General features: G+C 44.4%; 1 protein-coding gene across 1 annotated transcript; it reads left to right on the forward strand.

Annotated features, from left to right (window-relative positions):
* The first annotated feature begins 2,497 nt into the window (after positions 1-2,497).
* On the forward strand, positions 2,498-8,140 carry LOC124658008 (light-inducible protein CPRF2-like). Its single transcript, XM_047196461.1, has 6 exons — positions 2,498-2,770; positions 3,875-3,962; positions 4,644-4,761; positions 5,440-5,515; positions 5,599-5,724; positions 7,627-8,140. Exons 1-6 carry the CDS (start codon positions 2,639-2,641, stop codon positions 7,996-7,998), a joined length of 912 nt encoding a protein of 303 aa, XP_047052417.1. The 5' UTR covers positions 2,498-2,638; the 3' UTR covers positions 7,999-8,140.
* The last annotated feature ends 12,856 nt before the right edge of the window (positions 8,141-20,996 follow it).

A 20,996-nucleotide genomic window follows, 5' to 3' on the forward strand; every position in this document is an offset into this window, starting at 1 on the left:
CCGCTCTCATGTATGTGTTGTGGGAATCATTGGGTGCAACTAGACATTGTGAATCAAATGAGGACGACCTATACGGTCTAGTGTGTCTTCATCCATGAAAATATCAGCCAAAAACCCAATCAAGGAACTATACATGCTTGATGAGCTGTCAAGCTTGGTAGCCATGAGAAAGATATGGTGTAGGTCCCACACAAAAATATCAATATTCGAAAAAGAAATATCCATATTGTGTGGACAACAACACCTGGATTTAAGGATTATTGTCACTTGGCTGGCAGCCAAGCTCATGAGATCTTTTGCAACATGGAGAGGTGAGCGAAATTGAGAAGGGCACATGGTATACTTGAGTTTTAGCCTGAATTGTTAATAAGATGCATACACGGTTGCCAAAAAGACTCTTTTTTTTTAAGCAAGCTTCCTTGGAACTATGATTCCGACCTGAAACTATCTTGAAACTCTTAAAGAATTAATGCTCGAACCAGCAAGAACACACTTGCCGTGAGCTTAAGCCAATATTGCCATGTACTCGGCATTCTCATAAAGGGAAAAGACATGCATACATCAACATTTTACAACAAACACCATTTTTGGGGATGTTTTGATGTGAAAACAAACTTTTTCGTGTCAAGCTATATGTGTGGTTTTACACGTTACAACTCGAATCATACTACTAATATTATGCATACAAGAATTCATCTTTATATGGCGAGTTCATCTGCATGCACAAGTGCCTAAGGCGAAATGGGCGCTGGCCTTACACAGTTTTGTTTTTAAGGTTTTCACATGATAGGTAATTTTTGGAAAACATTGCATGTGATTTGTAAAAGTTATTTTTAGTTAAATTACTTATTTTCATGGAAACTTTGCATTGTTATGTCGGACGGCCTTCAGCCAATACACATATTCTTCTCTACAAAAAAAAAGGACACATATACATTCCACGTGCCATGTAAAAATATTCCTACAATGTGGGCAAATTCTAGATGCTTGGCTATCAAGTAGGCAAAAATCATTTCTTGCAACAAGGGGAACAAGTGAATAAAATTGATATCGACACACTTCTTCGCCCGACTTTAAGCATGAGATGTTGATAAGATGCAAGCTTTTTTTTCACAAAAGAGGCTTTTCTCAATATTCCCTTCTCTTTGCTATACTTGCGTGTTGAACCCGTTTGAGCAGCCAAAAATGTAGAGGAGGATGAAACAAAAAAGCAAATGGTGGTGTCTTTAGTCCACTCTCCTCCTCCCTTAGGTCTCAAGCACATATTGTCACTTCTCTAACCACTACCACAGATAGCACTCGGTCTTTGCATGTGCCTCATATTTGCACAACTTTCTATGAGTGTGTCCAATTGTTACTAACTGATCTTGCACAAGCAAAGAACAGGTGTCGAGGCTTGGTGTGTGTATTTTAAGTGTTTTTTGCCGTCTCTTCTTATTGCAAAAATAAAACCTCTTTCTTTTGTTTTTGCCTTAAATTTTCATCTTAGTTGTTGAAAAGTTTCTCCTTCATCGTAAAATATATGTCAACCATCTTAGGGCACCCACAATGTATAGCCAAATGTGGTTCTATATTAGCTTTTTGGCTTTTGGAACTAGTTCCCTACATTGTGAAGGTAGTTCCAAAAGAAGCAAAAGTGGGAACCGGAGCAAGTAGTTGCTCCGATGCCAAGTTTGTGGCCAAATTCTTGATGGGTTAAAATATGCATATCTAAGGAAGAAAGAGAAGATGGTTAAGGTGAGAGAGAGGATGGCTGTAAAGAAAAATAATTCTTTTACATTGTTTGTGTCAGTATCAGGGCCCACTGTGTAGACATTTGGAACTAGGCAACATTGTGGAGGTGTAGCCATATGTAGTTCCGATGCCAAATACTGTGCTTTGTCAGATTTGGCCATTCATACATTGTGGATGCCCTTAGCAACACAATTATTTTTACAATGATGATGTGATGCTAGTTAACGAGCGCCTTTTGTCGTTGTAGCGTTGTTATTTGCTTGCTTGCGTTGTTGCATCCGAAAACATATTGCTACATGGCTGATTGGAATGAATGTAAAATTAGCGTACCGATTGGCATTTTGCTCAACGTTGGACTAAATACCGCTAATCTACCCCGGTTCAAGCAAGTCCTAGTAATCAAGGAACTAGTACGGCCTACGATTTTCCACTTAGGTGGGATCGAACTATCGGGGTGGCATCTCAATTGGGCATATATACAACCATCCATAGGAGCTGCCTAAAATGGACACACTGAATAAGATGAAATGCCAACTTTTATGATTTTTCTAATTTCAATGAAATTCCAATGGGCCCACACGAAAGATCTAAATTTTGTGGACAGGAGCACACTGGAGTGGATTCTGTCCACTTGCCTTGCCAGTAGGCTAGCTAGATCTTTTGCAGCAAGGAGAAGTGGAACACATGGGTATCGCCGGGACAGTGACCCCGTCCACCGCCGCTATAAACCTCCCCCCTCGCCGCCTCTGTCTCCCCATCGTTCACCTTGACTCCAGTTTCCAATCTCCCGAAGAGCACTTCTCGACAATTCCGTTCTCTTCCCGTGTAAATCTTGCTCCTTCTCGAGTAGGACCGCCACCGGCGACGGAGAAAGAGACCAGCTTCTTCTTTTTTTATTCCAAGAATGGAGCACGGCGGCGACGAGGTAGTGGAGGTGAGCTGTGCCCGCGCCGGCGGCGGTGGAGATCCCGGGGAGTACGCCGCGGTGCTGAAGAGGAAGCTGGAACTGTACTGCGCCGCCGTGGCCAAGTCCATGGTACGGTTCAATTCCCTTCTTGATTGAGATTTGGTTCGATTTGTAGCCTCTCTTGTAGATTTTTAAAGTTCCATGACAGATCCTTTCTAGAGTAGTTCTACTGCAATCTTGCAGTTTAGTACTGTAGGAAACACACACGAATCTGCTTTCGGTCTTCTGACAAACAATCTGGCGAGTTCAATTCCGAAGGACATTTTCCTTGGTGGTCTAAATTGCTGCCGTTATTAGAGATACAATATGCTATGAGTGACTCGCCAGATTCGTAGTACTATAATTTACATGAAAATGGTACCAGTTGAACTTTCGGATCAGGCTTCAGGAAAAAAAACATGGCAATGATGTTCCTTTTGGTCCTTCAGACAGGCCAAGGGAGATGAATCCTCAGAGGTATTTTGGTGCAGGGACACGTAGGATAGCACAGATAGTGTGGTGTGACATGTTGCTAGGGGGGGGGGGGGGCAATTTTATTTCAACCACATATGCAGTCTATGAGCATATTCTGATGGAGTTTCATTGCCCAGAAATGCTTACAATATTAAATGAGTCTTATGTTGTCGGAGAGTATGAAACAATAGGGATCTTCTTTCCTAAGCTAGTATGAAAAAGTATGTTCTGATATTTTCCTGAAAGTGATATGCAAGCACCAGGGGTGTTGAAATATGGGTTGGTACAAACTCATTTAAACCGGAAGCTCCAAATTCTAGTGGCTGATTATTTAAAAAAGTTAGTATGGAAACCTTATCTAATTTAGAATGGTTTGAGGAATCCGTTGTTGAACACCCGTAGCAAGCACACAAGGGTGTAGTTATCTGCCTTAGTTCTTCCTAGACCACCGAATTCACTGTTGGTGCCCTCGAGTAGCCGTGTCTAACATGAGCGATTGAATCAATCAGCACTGGTTTTCTACCATTGCGTAGCATTCTCACCTCATTATTTCTCTTGTCCCATTTACGACTTGATTTAACTGAAAACACAAAAGAATATCCAGGCAATACGCCTAACTTGCAGTGCTCACTAACCAAATCATGATTTGGCAATCTACCCTCACAAATAGCATTTAAGTGTGATGTCCATGAGCTAATTTTGCATGTAATTCAATTTCAGGAAGTTAAACCTCAAGAATCTGCTTTAAGCTACCCCAGTTCACAAGCTTCAGAGGCTTCACAGTTGGTGTCTCAAGCTTCTTTTGATGGTATTTATGAACGTCCATAATCTCATTCATTTCAGTCTATGAAGCAAGTTCAGCAAAATCGAAACAGATGTGTATCTAACATGAATTTATCGAAAGGAAGTACTGTCTTCGATTGATAAAATATTATATCTATCTTGACAGTCCTCCACAGTTCTGCTAGAGCAGATGTTATCTTGTGTGTTTTTATTTGGTAGTCTCCTGCTTCTGTCTGCTGGCACTCCTGAACCATCAGAAGAGTCACATGTCACCAGTAGTTCCTGTAGAATATCTTAACTGGTGTCCTGATAGTCTAGAAAATGAGGAGAAATGTCAGTTCTGGTTTGGCAACATCATGTTATGTTGACAAGTGAGAAAAGAGCTAAACTACATATAATTTTGTTGGGGTCAAATATGTAAAAGATGAGAGCAGAGTATTCTGAACCTGCTTCAGCGGTGCTGGATGCTGACATACAACATAAAACACGCAATCCTGTCAACACTGATTTGCATTCTGACAGTCGCCTGACATTTGAGCGTTTAACTCTTGTGTGCTATCCTCATATTTTCACACCATCTTATATGTTTTAGAAGAACGAATACAAGTGTGTTTCGAAAAGTGTATAGGCAACTTTTGTGACATTTGAATGTTTAACTCGTGTGCTATTATCATTAAGATTTTTTCTGTCTTTTCTTCTGTAATAGGTGATGGTACTGTTGTTCAAGGCAAGCCAGCTAATAGTCGTACGTCAAAGGAGCACTCAGATGATGAGGGTGATCTTGAGGAAAATACAGACCCTGCTAGCGCGAAGCGGGTGAAGAGGTACTGCAGAATTTTCCATCTGCAATTATCTTGAACATGCAATTGAAAGTAGTTACAATACAGCCTCCGCCCTCAATTACTTGCCGTGGATGCAGAAGCAAGCTAGCTATAAATCTGCTCACAGCCGCGGCAAGTAAATGGGGCCGGAGGGAGTAACAAATTTCATACTTGAGCTTGCAGTAATTTACTCATTATGTTCTAGCTATCATCCAAAAATCTTCTGCTGACATCATGTAGCAATATATTTAAATTATGTAGTTTGAAACTATAACCTGATACTAATGGGGGAAAACTTATTTTTCTTTTGAGAATATATATCCCAATCTTTTTACTTGTCCTGCCAATTTAATGGTTCAGGACAGGTGAAAAGGCAGAGGGTACCAGAAAGGATCCAATCCCACGAAACATGTATGCTCGACCCTTCGTTTAAGATCTTTTTGGTACCAAGTTAATATTAGATATTCCCAGCATATTTCTCTATAAAATCAAAAATATCGTTGCATTTATATTTACACCAATCCCACCAAAGTCTCAAATAACTGGAGGCAGTTGTTTGGCACTTGATTATTTTCAAGTAAATTTGCTAGTCGCTAACTTTATACTTGATATTAAGTGTGCCATGTTCGAAAAGTAGTGTAAAGTTTGAGTGTTAATTTCTCAGTTTTAATTTTGTGATAGGATGCTGTCAAATCGAGAATCAGCCAGGAGGTCAAGGAAAAGAAAACAAGCTCATCAGGATGATATTGAATCAGAGGTCTGAAATTGCGACCAATGATGTTTAAGTTAAAGTCTTACTGAAATTAAGCTGACTGTGCTAATTACTACTCTGTCATCTAGGTTACACAGTTAAGAGTTGAGAATGCATCTTTGCTAAAGCGCCTGACTGACATGACTCAGAAATACAAGGAATCTTCTCTTGACAACAGAAATCTTACAGTTGATATTCAGACTATGAGGAGAAAGGTATATCCTTTAATTCTTGTAAACTCTTAATTGCGTCCTATAATTTGCTTTGTTACAATTTGAAGGGTTTTTGATGGTGAATATGTTGATATAGTGTTATGGATCATTAATCGGTAGTTACTTTACTAAGCTTTGTATGCATACTTGTTCATGTGCTTTCTCTTTTCTTTGGAGAACCCAAACATGACAAATGAAGCAATCTTGGATTTGACATCCTTGCTTTACTTGATCTGTAACTTCCTAACTGTATTGTCAAAAATTACAACACCATTTTTTTTGCATTTGAGCTTGTATTTCTCATGAGGAAGGCAGGTATATCCTCTCCTATTAGTGAAAAAATGATTGTTTAGTTCTATATTTCACAACTTTATTTTTTTGGTGTTACGAATAATAACAATGTTTTCTTACAGGTGTGGGCATTGTAAAAATGAAACAAAATATTAAAAAGGGCTCATACCCTGTGAGAGTGTGTCTCATTAAGCCTGTGGTTTTGGCTTATGGGAGGTCTGTTCTGTCTCATACCGCACATTGGGATTCCAAACAGGCACAATCATTCATACATTTCTTAATGCTTGTTTGTGAGTACATGCAAAACTCTGTATTTATGTCTTGGCAAAGGTGCTTAAAAACATTCATTTTTTTAGTCGTTACTTGCTCTCTTTATCTGTACAGTCAGTAGATACATAATTTAAACCATGTGTTTGCAAACATGCATATACAGAACATACAGTGATATCTTTACTGTTATAAACTGATTGTGCTTTAACTATTGCATAGCTGATATTTTATTTTTGAAAAATAAAAAAATAGTGAAATTTATTTGTAGATGAGGTGCTAGTGAGACACTACGGGTGTGTTTGGTAGCCTGGTCCAACAGAGAATAGCTATCTGCCCTCATACAAGCTGGCCCTAGCTTAGTTGAACTTAGATTTTCTTGTGTGTTTGGTAGGTCGGGCCAAGGGAGATATGTTGAGTACATCTGTTGTTTGGTAGGTTGTATGTGCTGAGAATAGCTGAGGGTATCTAAAATTTGCACAAAGACCACTGCATATAAAAATGAAACGCGATTGGGTCACTGTGTACAAAATAAAAAGCTATCAGGTCCCAGTAAGCAATCGGGTCCCTACAAGAGGAGCCCTGGCTGGAGCTCCCTCGCCCTCGCCGGAGCTCCTTGCTGCTGGCTGACATGGTGACGCGAGGCTGTGGCGGCGCTCGGCCTTGACCGCGCTCGGCTGTGCCGGCGCTCATCCGTTGTCCGTCGTCTGCCGCGGAGCTCGGCCGTGTCGGCTCTTGGTTGTGGCTGGCGCTCGGCCGTGGCGGAGCTATCCCTCGAGGAAGCACGGCGCTCGTCCGTTGTCCGTCGTCCTCCGTTTGTCATCTGTCGCGGAGCTCGGCCGTGGCGGAGCTGTCCCTCGAGGAAGCGGCAGCGCAGGCCCTCTCAGTGGCCGTGGAGGCGCTCGTCTGCGGCTGTGGTGGAGCCGACCCTTGCCGTGGCCGTGGCGGCGCTTGTCCTCGAGGAAGTGGCGGCGCTGGCCGGCGTCAAGGAAGCTGGAGCGGGGCATAGGCGTGGAGGTGGGAAATAGAGAGTGGAATGAGGGCTGGGCGGTTTGACCCCGCGCGGGGGGTTTTCCGGGCGAGGTCAGCCCTGCCCAGGTGTGAAGCTCGATTTCGTCTTCTCTACCGGGCAGGGCTGAGAGGCTATTTTCGCATGAGGTGGGCAGTGTCCAGTTGGGCTGAGCTGACCTACGAAACAACAAAAGTTGGAAAAAAGTGGGATGAGGAGGACCTGTCTACCAAACAGACCCTACATTCTTGAAATATTCTCTTCCGCAGGGTCCATGAATTAAATAAAATAGGTGCTATATTTTTGTTTCTTTGTCTTGACAAAGTATTTTTGTTCAGGTGAATATAGCTGAAGAAGCTGTGAGGAGAGTAACTGGAACAAGCCTGCTGTTCTCCACTCCATCAGACACGCCGGGAATTATTGTGCCCTTCTCTTCATGTGTATCAGATGCAGCTTCTGCTGATGCTGCTCCCACTGAACAGAGCATGAGCCATTTCCTCCAGGGTTTACTCGAAGACGATTGGATCAAGCCTGACCTCCAGGAGGCAGCAACTCCTTTGGCCAGTGGAGAAGAGATGGCTTCAGTTCCAGGCTCTCTGCGACGCGTCACGAGCCTGGAGAACCTCCAGAAGAGGATACATGGAGACTCGGTACATTATGAGGATGTGTCGACCTTCTCGGATCATGAAATCCCTGCCAATGCTCAGTAACTGACTTATAATCAGTTATAATGCTCCAGTGACTGAGCTAAGTTTTGTTGGTAAGATGATGGAGCTTGTGGCATCTGTGTATATCTGGATGCTGAATCTTGTATACCATCTTGAAGATAAATAAATCTGCATCTTCTGATCCTGCTGCTTTGTACTTCTCAGCCTTGTTAATATCATGTACAGTCACACACAAATTGAGATTCTCCAAGGTCACAAACAAATTGTCATTCTCAGCCTTGTGAACGATTCTGGAATTTAGTTACTCTTTAGGGAATTCAGGCTATGTTGCCGTCCTCGTAGTACATGTAGCCCTCTAACGTGTGCAAATTAGCAAGTGCACACAGAAAATATTCAAGCTGATGAACCTAAGCTGCTGAGTACTGCCTCGGGGAAGATCTTTTTGCCGCAACTTTTCTTTTATCCGTGTGCACACGTTTTGGTGGTAGGTTCGCTGGGGCTCTGCCCTCTTTTCTTTGTGCTCTTTGGCATCTTTCATAGATGACAACCGTGCATCTGCCCCTGGTGACAATAGAGATGGTAGGGTTAGAGCATCTCTAACAGAGCCTGTAAAAATGGAAACTGAAAAACTCAAGTTCAGGTCACTGAACTCGTGTTTACGGGTCAAAAAATAGCTGGCCTAGAACAGAAAATGGAAAACCAAACTGTAAAAAAGCATCTTCTAAGAATATCCTATTTTCTTTTTTCTTCTCTTTTTCATCATCTTCTTCCTCCCGTCGCGCGAACAGCCACCAACCCCCGGCCGCACAGCGCCCCGCCCGGGCGTGCACCAGCCCCGCAGCGCCGGCCCCGTCCCGTCCAGCCGCGCGCCGGCCTCGTCCCACGCTGCCGCGTCCCGGCCCCGCCCCGCCATGCGCCGCCGCGCGCCAGCCCCGCCACGCGCCGCCCTGCCCCGCCGCGCGCCACCATGCACCGGCTCCGCCCCGCCAAGCGCCGCTCCACGCCGCGCCGCCCCGAGCTCGCCGGCCCCGTCCCAGGCCACCCTGCGCCACCACGAGCTGGCCCCGCCCTCGCCGCCCCACACCGCTGCGAGCTCGCCGCCCACAAGCTCGCGCCGGCGATGAATTTGACTAGATTCCGGCGACTGTACTGGCGGAAGCAGTTGGTCCCAACTGAAATTGCAGTGCGCCACAAATATAGTTTGGTGTTCATTTCACCCTTCCAGCCCCTACAAATACAGGTCGAGTTGGGTTTTCGGTCTCGATCTGAAAACATTTTTTCGGTTTTGGCTCGTCTACGGTAATTGATCTGCGCCATTTTTCAGTCCGAACCCGTAAACTGGCGGTTATTTTTCGGTTTTGGCCCAGGCTCTGTTAGAGATGCTCTTACTTATGTCTAATAAACCGGCCACGAACCAGCCCAAGAAGGCTTCTGAGGCAGGCAATTTTTTTTTGGAGAGTACATACACCCAACTTACAAGCCTCAAAGAAACAAGTACACAAAAAATAGGAAAAGAAGCCGAAGGGGATTTTTGGGAACCAGCCCAAGAAGGCTTCTGAGGCAGGCAATTTTTTTTTGGAGAGTACATACACCCAACTTACAAGCCTCAAAGAAACAAGTACACAAAAAATAGGAAAAGAAGCCGAAGGGGATTTTTGGCTCTCGGGTGCAACGCACCCCATAGACTAAAAAATTATATTAATTTAATAAAGTTAGAAAAAATGAATCTTCCTGGAAACCAAGGATGATCAAGTTTGTTCTCTAAAAAAATTGTTTAGAAACAAAATGATTCCCATGGTCTCCAGAGAAAAAAGACAAAATTATGACAAATATAAAATGAATAGTACATGGTTATAGGCGTTTCGAGTTTGTTCTTTTTACCCAGGATACAATAAAAGTAATTTCCTAGGAAAATATTTTGTTTCAAGTACAATACTGATCATCTTTGATTCCCAAAAAAGTTTGATCTTTTTGAACTTTTTAAATTTTAAATTTTTATTTTTCCAAATATAGGGGTGTGTGGCACCCGAGAACCAGTCTGTATTTCCCAAAATAAGCCCCACTTAAAACCTTTACCAAAAAAAGGTCCACTTGAAACGCTGAAGCAATCATCTTCCAAAACGGACACTAGAAGAGGAGTGAGGATTGTAGAAAGCTTCATCAGCAGCAGAACGTGCCTTCAATGCCTCCAGTGTACCATTGGTGACCTGCCTCACCATATCCAACTCCAAAGAGGGACATCACTCTCACTCTGGTTTAAAGGGCACCACACCATCGGCAGGCGGAGAGGTTCACCAGAGTCAACCAAAGGTGCATGGGGGAGAGATTAAAAGCTTGGCTATCGCGCAAGATATCACCCTGCAAGCACCGCCAACACCCATGGGACCACCACCAAGCAAGATGAAGTTATCGAACGAAGGCACACAAGAGAAGACCGGTAATAAAAAAATAGAATCACTAAAAAATAGGATGGAGCTCGCCGTGTCTGGCGGTAGCCACCACTGAATGCCACTGCAGGTCTGCAGCCGTAGAGGGGACCGAAAGTGCATGGTGCCCGCATGTGTGGTTTTGGTAATTAATGATAATCTCTATGAACTATTGTTTGCATTGAATTATCCATCTGCAATGCTTGAACCATATGTTGGCTTCAAGGTTGAAATAATAAGAAAGTAAAGAAGATGAAGTGATGCATAAGCCATTAATAAAGGAGTGATCCAAAGATTCGTCATAAGAGAGTTGAGGCAATGGCAAGTATATCTTGAAGAAGATGGAGTGAGCTTCTCATATGTATCTTCAAGACATCAAAATAATGAAGAAAAGAGAAATTAAGTGCAAGTTCAAGATAATCCATCTCGAAGATCATATGCTTGAAGCTTGCCATCCATATGATGATCATGCATATATGGAGATATGCCAAAAAAGAGGCTCTCCCATAGTGGAGTATGGGGGATGATACGTCTCCAACGTACCTATAATTTCTGATGTTCCATGCTTGTTTTATGACAATACTTACATGTTTTGCTTGCACTTTATAATGTTTTTATGCGTTTTCCGGAACTAACCTATTAACAAGATGCCACAGTGCCGGTTCTCGTTTTCCGTTGTTTTTGGTTCTAGAAAGGCTGTTCGGGCAATATTCTCGAATTCGACGAAATCAACGCCCAGAACCTTATTTTTCCCGGAACCTTCCAGAAAGTCAGAGGGGGACCAGAGGGGTGCCCTGGGGGCCCCACACAACAGGGCCGTGCGGGCTCCACCCTGGCCGCGCCGGCCTGTGGGGAGGAGGCCCCGTGGTCCCTCCGACTCCGACTCTTCGCCTATTTAAGCCGTCCTGACCTAAAACATCGATACCGATTGACGAAACTCCAGAAAGACTCCAGGGGCGCCGCCACCATCGCGAAACTCCAATTCGGGGGACAGAATCTCTATTCCGGCACGCCGCCGGGACGGGGAAGTGCCCCCGGAAGCCATCTCCATCGACGCCACCGCCTCCGTCATGCTCCGTGAGTAGTTCCCCCATGGACTACGGGTTCTAGCTGTAGCTAGTTGGTATTCTCTCCCCATGTACTTCAATACAATGATCTCATGAGCTGCCTTACATGATTGAGATTCATCTGATGTAATTGGTGTTGTGTTTGTTGGGATCCGATGGATTGTTACATTATGATTAGTCTATCTATAAAGTTTGTGAAGTTATTGTTGCTGCAATCTTGTTGTGTTTAATGCTTGTCACTAGGGCCCGAGTGACATGATCTTAGATTTAAGCTCTATACTTATTGCTTAGATTGTATCTACAAGTTGTATGCACATGTCTATGTCCGGAACCAAAGGCCCCAAAGTGACGAAATTGGGACAAGCTGGAGGGGAAGGCTTAGATATGAGGATCACATGTTTTCACGGAGTGTTAATGCTTTGCTCCGGTGCTCTATTAAAAGGAGTACCTTAATTTCCGATAGATTCCCTAGAGGCCCGGCTGCCACCGGCTGGTAGGACAAAAGATGTTGTACAAGTTTCTCATTGCGAGCACGTATGACTATATATGGGAAACATGCCTACATGATTAATAATCTTGATGTTCTGTCTTAATGCTATTTCAATCCTATCAATTGCCCAACTGTAATTTGTTCACCCAACACTTGTTATTGGAGAGTTACTACTAGTGTAGATAGCTGGGAACCCCGGTCCATCTTTCATCATCATATACTTGTTCCTACATGTCATTGGAAGTAGTATCAACTATTTTCCGGTGCCATTGCTCTCATATTACTGCTACGCCTATCGTGTTACTCGTTACTTCTGCTCTCATATTACTCGTCGCTTTCACATCACCCTCGCTACTAGTGCTTTTCCAGGTGCAGCTGAATTGACAACTCAGTTGTTAAGGCTTATAAGTATTCTTTACCTCCCCTTGTGTCGAATCAATAAATTTGGGTTTTACTTCCCTCGAAGACTGTTGCGATCCCCTATACTTGTGGGTTATCAAGACTATTTTCTGGCGCCGTTGCCGGGGAGGCATAGCTCTACTCATAAGTTCACCTGGGGAGTACACTCCACCTCTCTCTCTCTTTTATTTCATTTTGTTTTGCTTAGTTTACTTCTGTCTAGTTTATTTGTGCTTAGTTTATTTCTGTCTAGTATTATTTTGCTTAGTTTACTTTTGTTTAGTTTGTCTTGTTTTATTTTCCCTATATACCCGAAAATCCATAAAAATTTGAAAAACCTAAAAATTAAAAACTATTGCTATGGGAGAACCTACAACCTATTTGGAGCTTATTGAATTATATAATAATTATAGAGAATCAAGAACGGGAAAAGTTATGAGTGCTGTGATAGAAAAAATGAATACAATTGCTAAAATCTTGCTTAAACGCCATGATATAAACTGTTGCTCTAAACAGGATACTAAACATCTTAAATTTCAATGTGGCTTTAGTGAGGAAGTTTTAATTAAGAACTATAATTGGAATAACTATATTCATTTTGGGTTTGAAGAGGTAGAACAATTTTTCATATTTATGGGAGCCTCTGAGATAGAATCCTTCATTGCTAAAAATTATGAAACTTGTGTTGTTTGTAAGGACCTTAAAGATTATGTCTCTTCTATCCTTAATTTTTGCATAGAAAGTTACAGTGATAATCCTTATATCATTGATTATAAAGAGAGACTCATTAATGCACAAGAATGCACTCACAATTTGCAGGAACCTCGTGGAAGAAGAAATTGATGAACCCGAAAGCTCATTGGATGAAAAAGAGGAGGAAATTGATGAACCTGAAAGCTCATTGGATGAAAAAGAAGAGGAGAGTGATGAACAAAAGGAGGAAGAATGGATTAGCTACCCATGCCAACCTTCTAATGAGAGTAACTCTTTATCTCTTACACTATTTGATTGTCCTCCATGCTTACCAAAGGAGGATGAATGTTATGTTCCTGTGGATTCTCTTGAAATATTACCTATGAGTAAAACTTGTGAGAATGATTATGCTGCTGTTATTTATGATAATCCATGCTATTTTGATAAATCTTATGATAATGCTTTGTTTGTGCCTGGTGTCGAAATGCATGGTACTAAAGAGTTTTGCTTAGCAAATGTTTATGATAAAGATCTAGATGATGGTCCTATGTTACTTGATAATATTAATTGTACTACTAATGAAAATGGGATTGGAGAGTTCTTGACTTTATCTATGAGTCCCATATCTTTTGAGATTGATCAATCATCTTATTATAGTATTGATAAAAGTGGTTTTGAAAGTTTTAATCCTATTATTTTTGAGCTTGATAAAAATTGTGTGTTTGTGGATCATGGAAAGCATGCTTTATGTGATAGTTATATTGTTGAGTTTGTTCATGAAGCTACTGAAAATTATTATGAGAGAGGAAAATATGGTTGTAGAAATTTGCATGGTACTAAAACACCTCTCTATATGCTGAAAATTTTGAAGTTACTCTTGTTTTATCTTCTTATGCTTGTCACTTTGTTCTTCATGAATTTATTTGTGTACAAGATTCCTATGCATAGGAAGAGGGTGAGACTTAAAATTTGTTTGATACTTGCTTTTTGATGCTCTCTTTTGCTTCAACTCTCATCCTTATGTGAGCATCATTAAAATTTCTGAGCCATCTTAATGGCTATAAAGAAAGCACTTCTTGGGAGATAACTGTGACGCCCCGGAACCGGTACCATGAGGATTCCAGCGATCCCGCCGAAATCCGCACGATATCGATCCAGAGACGCCCTCCGACACGACGTGCGCGACGAATCACACACGTGATGCCAGAGGAATTAACACGAGCGGTAACATTACAACAAGATTACAATAGAGCCCACAAGAAACATATATTACAACAACGACTCAAACGAGTCAAGATACAAATATACAACTCAAGATCCGAATCATACAGAAGATCAAATGCGTCCGAGTACGGACAAGATATAAATTGGACTAAGAGTCCTGAAGATAACCAGTGGCGTCCATAACCCTGCCTGGGCCAAGCCGGAAGGGTAACCTTGCTAACGTCGTCTTCATCGAACATATCTTCATACCTGCCCGGTTATATCCCGTAGAAGCAGCAATAAGTACGGGTTCGTACTTAACAAGACTTCAAGACGTATAAGCATTCGTCAACCAGTCATCCTTTGTACTTGAGGCACGCAGGGGACTTAGAGGACGCAAGAGGAACGTCATAGGCAATATGGTGGAGTTAAGCGGCAGCGCGCAAGCACTAAAAACCTATAGAGACACTCTACAACATTCGTCTAAACAGAGAAGGTGAGAGAGCGCACAACTAACAGTTCTATACTCTGCAAACATAACACAGCCGATGCGTTCCCCCTTCGCAAAGAGGTACTTACAAAGGCACTCACACGGTTGACAAGTTTTAACCAGTTATTATTTAAGTTGTTCTATCTTACTACACAAGTTATTAATAATAAACAATAGGTGTAAGTTGTCTATGGTCGAGTCATACAGCTCCAAGTTGTCCATAACCGCGGACGCGGCTTATCGATAAGATTGTAACCCTGCAGGGGTGCCCAAATGTGCCCACACGCACGCTCAACCCACTTGCGACAGGTGGATATCACGACTCGCACTCTCCTTCACGACAACAATGTCCAGGAAGCCACCTAACTAAGTTAAACCGTATCGAAGTCCGGCCGTGCTCCGAAGCGGACTTAGCTGTTTGCGTCTACGGCTTTCGGATGGAAACAAGTGCCTCGCGAGGTGAATCCATCTTCAGCAATACGTACCGCATCCTACGAGCGTGCAAGAGACAACGGGGTTACAAGGCAACATGGCTTCCCCAAGAGTAACATCATATCATCCGACCACAAAGAAACAAGCTTGCACGCCCGGGAGAAACAAAACAAACATCCAAACTAGTTGTGGCCACTGGACAAAGCTGTAGATTCCGGCAGTGGTCGAGGGGAGACCCGTTAAGCATACCCACGTGTGGTTAGAGCGCTCAGTCTCGGAACAGATAACAAGAACTCGGGGTCCTAAGATATTTAGGAAACACAAGTGAGCCGTCATAAAACGATCAGCTGACCCACCAATGCCTCCGCTAAACAAATGTCAACAACTAAAGTAACCATGATTCTTCCCAGCATATAACCCGATAAGATAGCAGTAATGGTAACGAGGTAAAACAGCACTAGCATGCACTACGACTCGCAAGGCAGACCCGATAACCAAACAATAGCCGTGGGAGGTGATGGTGGCAATATGGGCTGCTTGAGGTAACAAGTGGAAAGGACACGTGACAAGAACGCAACTTAAGGATAGCATGAGGGAGAAGGCAAAATAAAATAGGTGAGCGACTCCTGCAGGGACAGGAGTATAGGGAAAATGCTTGCCTGTTAAAGCTTGCCGAGGAACATCCGGAGAACTTGTCGTATCTCACCAAACCACTTCGCGATCCTATCCGGGAAGAAGCAAATGCTGGAACACACAACGGATGCACATCTTACTACTACGGCAAAAGAATCAGCATGATCATGATATGATATGCATGGCATGGCAAACATGATGCGGTGATGCAACTTATCCAATTTAAGCGGAATTGGAATTCCGACACACAATTATTAGGTTCAAGTTATTTATCTACCCCGCATATTAAATGTTATTAGCATGGCAAAGACATGGCATGGGTGAGCTACGCAATTTAAATGGAACCGGGATAAGAGATAAGTAGTCCCGCACAATTCCATATTTAATTTAGGTGATTCGCTATTTAACCCCGCACAACCACAAGATGCACGATGCGTTGCAACATGTATGGATGATGTTGATGCACAAGATAGATGCACATTTAGAAAATAGGTATAGGTTTGGTTAGGGTTTGGGTCTCACGGTATCGGGTCGGAGAGCGGACGTCGAATGGAACAGGAAGTAGACGAAGCGGCAGGTTCGGCCTTGGAATCCGAGAAGGAGAACTTGGGGTACCGAGACGAAGGTCTTCGTGTTCGTAGCATCGCTGCAGTACCATAGCACCGTTCCACACACAGCACCATGGCATCACCAACAACAGGACAGCTCCAATTTCAACACGAACACCACCACAGCAAACGAGCACCAACATCTTCGCAGCACCTCACCAAAACCACCGAGAAATAGGACAGCAACATGTCCTGGCAGAGTTTAGGACAACGCCTTGTCCACGGACAGGAGCTTCGCGAGCACGAACAGCAAGGTTGCGGGTGAACTGCTACGGGCGAACTCCGGGCCAAAACGGAGGAAGACGCGCTCGGGCTGAAGCCGACGAGAAGAGCGTGAGGGCGGCACGGGTGCGAGAGACGAGAACATCACGGCCAGGGTGGTGCTGCGGCGCGGTGGCCGGAGCCTGGGGAAGGGCGAGGGCCGCACGGAGGCTTGCAGGGATGCGGCGGGGCGGCGCGCTGCAGCGTAGAGGAGCTGGCGACGGCGGGCTGGAGGATGGAGAAGCGGGGCCGACGGATGGAGGTGAAGCAGAGGCTGGCCGAGCGTCGAGGAAGGGAGATGGAGGCGGGGTGCGGCGGCTGCCAGTGAGGGCGAGGACAGCGCGAGCGCTGGGGAGGAGATACGCGGCCGGGCGAGGAAGCAGGGCGGCGCGGGATCGAGAGGGGCACGGGCGGCACGGGATCGAGAGGGGCACGGGCGGCGCTCGCAGACGAGGGGGCCGTGTCGGGCTCGGGGATGGAAGGAGAGCAGAGAGACTGAGAGAGAGGTGGGAGGACTCGATCGCGAAAAGAAAAGAACGAGGGGGTTTTCTGCAAAAGAGGGGGGCCGGCGGCGGAGGGGGGTGGAAGGGAAAAGAGCCAGGGAGCTCGGTGGGATTAGGGTTTGGCTGGGGGCGGCCGAGCTGGGCCGGAGCTGGGCCTGGCCGGTGGCTGCCGGCTAGGCTGCTCTCTCTCCTTTTTTGCTCTCTCTCCTTTTTTATTTTAAAAATGTTTTCTTTATTGTTTTCTGTTTTGTTTGAAAGCCATTTCAAATAGTTTTTATATAAAAAAATAACTAGAGAACTGTGGTGACCCTGCATACCACTGCATGTTGTAGTATGCCAGTCGTTGATATAACATTCGCGAAGTACCATTCCGCAAATATCACATCCCTCAGAGTAGTACAACAGAACATAGCAAGGTCCATAACTCATTCACATATTATTACAATACACATACACAAGTCGTCTTGGAGTTCCTCTTGGGTCCTAAGAGGATAACTCCTGGGTTCGAGACGAACCCAACTTAACTTACAATACCATTGTCTCATTAAACTAAACATTTATTTAATCGAGCAGCTCTGTAGTAAGAGTTTGTGCTGCTCGGCTACTACTACTACTCCTCAGAGATCTCTAGGCTTGTTCTCCTCCGGAAGCCTCCCCGGATCCGTAGACGATGATGTAGTCTACGCCTTCCACTCCTCCTGAGAGGTCTGGTTCCTCGTAGCCGATGATCTCGGCTCCATCATTGCTGTCGTAGTCCTCCTCCTCCAGACGGTTCAGACAATCTAAGCATGGGGTTTAAGAGTGGTATGAGTACGAGCGTACTCAACAAGTTCATTATAGATAAGAGGTGTTTAATGCACTAGCTACGATATTAGACCAGAAAGTCTAATACCAATGCAAGTTTTGATAAACATTTCTTCAATAGATTGCTTTTATTTCAAAGAGCTATGTCCGTCGGCCTTCACCGGTTTACTAGAACTTCATGGAGCTCCTTTCCGGCCGCGTTCGCAGTTCCTCAATCCCGGAACGAGGAGTGACGAGTCACAGCTTCTTTACACTCTGCAGAGGTGTGTTGCTTTACCCATAAGAGATCTTAACCTTGGTGCCAACCGGGCAGCTTTCCCGTCCACACTTCCTTAGGTGTGAGGCCCGGTATAAGGTCTAGCCAATCATGTTCCTCCGCTACCTCGAACACCCACCCTTTGTTGCATACCCCGACCCTGGGTCCTCGTCGGTCCTCTTATACCACTTAAGGATGGACCCCGACCATGACAACAGTTTGGGACTCGTTAACCAAACTCCTTCGCCGGTAGCTGCAACCCATCATAGACCGCAATACCGTGGGGACTTTAGGCTTCCCCAGCCCACCGCTTGCACTTCGAGCGACAAGTGTCTACGGACTATGCCGTGGGGACTTAAGGCTTCCCCAGCCCACCACTTGCCCTGACAGATACAAGTGTCTACGGCAAAGCGCATCCGTTGATGAACGAGAGGTGGAAACACTTTTGACTACTCCGTCCCACTCCGGATCTTATGGTTAACACGGATATTACGGCACAAGAATCACTCGGCGACATTTGTTGTTTAATCCTAGATGGATATAAGCCCGTGCAATGGAACCTCCACCATATCAACACAATCCATGGTTCCATTGCCCACCACATAGTCATATTCATAGTTATGAAAGTAGTGGTTTTGATTTTTGTGCAATAGTGATAACCATAATACTTTGCAAGTAATTTGATAAAAATACTCAAATGACATGAGCAAGTGATGAACTTGCTCGAACACCGCAAAGTTCTGCAGCTTGGAAGGTATGGACTGACCCTTGTCCTCTTGTTCTGAAAAATAGCATCATTGTCCGATAAGGGCAATGGTTAAAGAAGCAATTTATGCATGATTCCATTTTTAGGGTTTGTTCCCCCTTCCGACATCGTTATTAATTCATGTAAGAGGTTAATACTAAGAATGATTTGGGAATACTTGATTTAGGGTAAAATGCAACCTTGAAATGTTGTCAAGGTGTTTTTGAAGTCCAAATGCATTAATGGACTTATTTTCATTATTGAAAATAATATGTGTGATTTAAATTATTATTTAAATCATCAAATTAAGATTCATTCTTAATTGTCTTCAAAAATTCTCTTTGACATTTTATTTAATTAGAGAATTTTATGCTGATCTATTTTCATATTTTTAATTATTTTTTTAGAGCTATTCAACATTTCTTACAAAATTTCAAAGTTTCGTATTTCTTGGAATTAGGAAATGACCTAAATGCCCTTGGGCCCCACCTCGTCGTGGTGGCCCAACGGGTTAGGTCGCACCCGAGCCACCCTTTGGGCTCGGTCGGCCCATTTGTTTTCTCCCCTCTCCTCGCGCAGAAACCCTAATTCCCCTCTTTCTCTCGCGACACCGTGGTCGCCTCGCCGTCGCCGGATTATTCCGACCGTCACCGGCCGTCCCCGCCGGCGAGATCGGACGTAGTCGAACGGCCGCACGACGGTGCATCGATTGGTCCGCGCCGATCTGCGTTTCGCCGCTTCTTCGTCGCGCCCCCTTCACCTCTGCTCGTCTACCGTGGAGTTCCGCGGCGATTCGTCGCCGCCGACGTCCCTCGGCGTCACGGCACCGCCGTGGGTTCGCCCCTGTGGCCGCGAACTGCCGTGGCACCACCATGGCCCGGCTTGGCCAGGCGCCGCCGTGCTCCGGCGCGTGCCGCCGTAGCCGCCATGGCCGAGCCCTGTACTTCCTTTCCCTGGTGAGTAACCGTAGCCTCTTTCTCTCCCTCTCTGCTCTCGCTTCCTATTCCCCTCATCTACTTTGTCTTGCTTCAGCTATCGGCCTGCATCTCCATATTGAGATGCTTGCCGTGACTATGCGCTGCTCGTCTGTGTTGTTCTTGCTCGGTTGCTCACCTGTGGCGATTCATGAATTAGTGCTTATGAGCATGCTCGTGATGCCCCGTGTAATTTGGTAGCTCCTCGCTGTTGCTTGATGCTCTGCTGTGCTTAGCTTACTGCTGTGCTTAGCTTACTGCTGTGCTTAATCTTGTCCCTGACTTGATTGTGGTGGGTAATTCTTGTATGTTAACAAGTGCCAGTGCCTCTGAGCTAGTTCCTTTAGTTCAGATTCATTATTATGCTCCATTGAGCTGTACTGTTGGCTTAGCAGTGGTGATTCGTTGATGAATTTACATGTGCTTTTCTTGTATATTGTGATCCTTTGGTTCATCAAGCCTTTGATGTGCTTCGGATACAATTATAAAGCCTCGATGCTCTTATCTCGTGATGCAATTGTTCGAGTTATTTAATTATCTGTTCATGTGTTAATTACTTGGAATGAGTTCTAGCATGCGGTAGCATGCTCTAGCAAGCTTTCGGTGATCATATGATCTCCAGTTGCTTGTAAAAGCTGTTCTTTGGTATCTCGTGGCTCACCTGTTGCTCACTCGTGGCTGTGTGTGTATCAAACAGACTTAACTCGGTGTGTATTGTTGTTGGCTTAAGCAACTGCTGTTGCTTGCACTGATCCATTGGATCACTGCAAAGCCCTGATGCTTTGATTTATTTGCTTTGTTCACTTATCTGTGTTGCCTGAATTTTTCTGAAGTGGATAAGTGATGTGAGCTGCTCTGCAGCTTGTGATCATCTAATTAATTGTGTCGGGGTTAGATGGATGCCAACCTTCAGTTGTGTACCCTAGCCCTCTACTGAATCCAAATGGATAATGAGGTATAGGTTCTTGTGCTGGCTTAGGGTTGAGGTGGCCTAGGCAGCACTTGTGTTGCTGTCCTGGTTGCTCCCCTATCTGTGATTTGCCTTAGTTTGTGTTG

This window comes from Lolium rigidum, chromosome 5 (assembly GCF_022539505.1).
Source record: "Lolium rigidum isolate FL_2022 chromosome 5, APGP_CSIRO_Lrig_0.1, whole genome shotgun sequence".
NCBI classification, from domain to species: domain Eukaryota; kingdom Viridiplantae; phylum Streptophyta; class Magnoliopsida; order Poales; family Poaceae; genus Lolium; species Lolium rigidum.

What these genes read in the sequence shown, in the direction of transcription:
- LOC124658008 (XM_047196461.1), top strand. Translation starts at nt 2,639, where the DNA reads ATGGAGCACGGCGGCGACGAGGTAGTGGAGGTGAGCTGTGCCCGCGCC. An exon ending in AGCGCGAAGCGGGTGAAGAG is followed by an intron (nt 4,762 to 5,439) that starts GTACTGCAGAAT and finishes ATTTTGTGATAG; the next exon opens with GATGCTGTCAAATCGAGAAT. An exon ending in AGGATGATATTGAATCAGAG is followed by an intron (nt 5,516 to 5,598) that starts GTCTGAAATTGC and finishes TCTGTCATCTAG; the next exon opens with GTTACACAGTTAAGAGTTGA.